The sequence below is a fragment of the Sphaeroforma arctica genome (genome assembly GCF_001186125.1).
Source record: "Sphaeroforma arctica JP610 unplaced genomic scaffold supercont1.3012, whole genome shotgun sequence".
Lineage (NCBI taxonomy): Eukaryota > Ichthyosporea > Ichthyophonida > Sphaeroforma > Sphaeroforma arctica.
Genome location: NW_014037546.1, coordinates 2,799 through 4,267, shown reverse-complemented (window position 1 = coordinate 4,267; position 1,469 = coordinate 2,799). Strand labels below are relative to the sequence as shown.

Genomic DNA, 1,469 nt, shown 5'->3' with positions numbered 1-1,469 from the left:
ATTCACACCTGCAATCGCATGTACTGCTGCTTTAGTGCTTCGTGCACTTTGCGACGTGCGGCGTATTTGGCTGTCACTGCTTTCAACTGTCTCTCCAATTCCGCTCTCGCGTCCTCAATCTCTGACAGCATGGACTTACCTTACAGTTAACGTATATATTAAATAATGTTTAGTTCATGTATGTCATAGATGATATATAATGTTTATACCATGTATGTCATAGATGATATATAATGTTCAGTTCATGTATGTCATTGGTATTGGTTGCCTTACGTGACAGTTGAAGTGTGTCTCTCATTTAAAACGTATAAACGTTTTGTAAATGGTGCGGACTGTGGTGTATTATAACGGACAGTATTGGCTTGGCTTCTATGGCAGGTGAAGTAGGTCTCTCATTCATGCACGTATACAGCACGTATACGTATATGCACATTTACTTATATGCACGTACACATTTACTTGTATGCACGTATACGTATATGCACATTTACTTATATCCACACACACACATATGTCACACAAAAAGAGATATATACACCGACCCGCTGATTATACACACTCAATAAGATCGGCCACATTATTAGATCTGTGAAGTATATCCGTCCGTAAACTGAAGAGCATCTTAACATTTTCAAGCACGCATCGTACAAATACGGCATCACGTCACTTCGGCGACAAGGCACATACACATATCTATATATACATACATACATATACAAAAATAGTAAATAACTATACGTATATACATATATACACACACAATAATAGCATATGCATATACACACACACAATAATAATGTATACATACAGACACACACAATGATAGTAAATATCTATATGTAGACACAATAATAGTATATGCATATATACACACACAAAATAGTATATGCATCTTCACACACACAATAATAGTAAATAGCTAAATGTACACACAATAGTAGTATATGCATATATACACACACAATAATGGTGTATACTTACAGATATATTTACATATATACACACACAAAAATAGTATATGCACATATACACACACACACTAACGGTATATTCATATACACGCACATACTATTGGTGGTTTGGCACGTTCCTTCAGTATCATTGAGCTTGTCCTGTAACTGGTTGATCTGCAGTCGACTCTCCGATATGACTGAATGCATACTCTCGATTTCCTCATCTTTCTGTGTTTAGTGGTAGAGGCTTAAGTTTCAGGGTTTAGGGTTGGGGTTTTAGGATAATAGGATCAATTGAAGCAAATGGTATGCTTATCCAATGATGTCAGATCAATTGAAGTACTATTGTTTTTAGGGTTTTAGGGTTGTACTAGAGGGAAAGATTGCATTGGTACGGCGATACGCTGCATGCCATGAATATGGCAGAGATATACATATCATGGACAGATACAGACACTCATTTACACACACAGCCACACAGACGCACAGACATAGACACCGACACAGACACACATC

The 1,469-nt window shown here is 37.0% G+C and overlaps 1 protein-coding gene across 1 annotated transcript in view; it reads right to left on the bottom strand.

The window, feature by feature from the left end:
• Positions 1 to 8: 8 nt before the first annotated feature.
• Positions 9 to 1,469, bottom strand: part of SARC_13203 (hypothetical protein) — a gene marked incomplete at both ends in the record, with an annotated part of 1,903 nt that continues 442 nt past the window's right edge. The window contains 2 exons of the mRNA XM_014292670.1: positions 9 to 139; positions 1,070 to 1,181. Of these exons, the coding sequence (XP_014148145.1) occupies positions 9 to 139; positions 1,070 to 1,181 (243 nt within the window). The remainder of the gene's footprint in view (positions 140 to 1,069; positions 1,182 to 1,469) is intronic.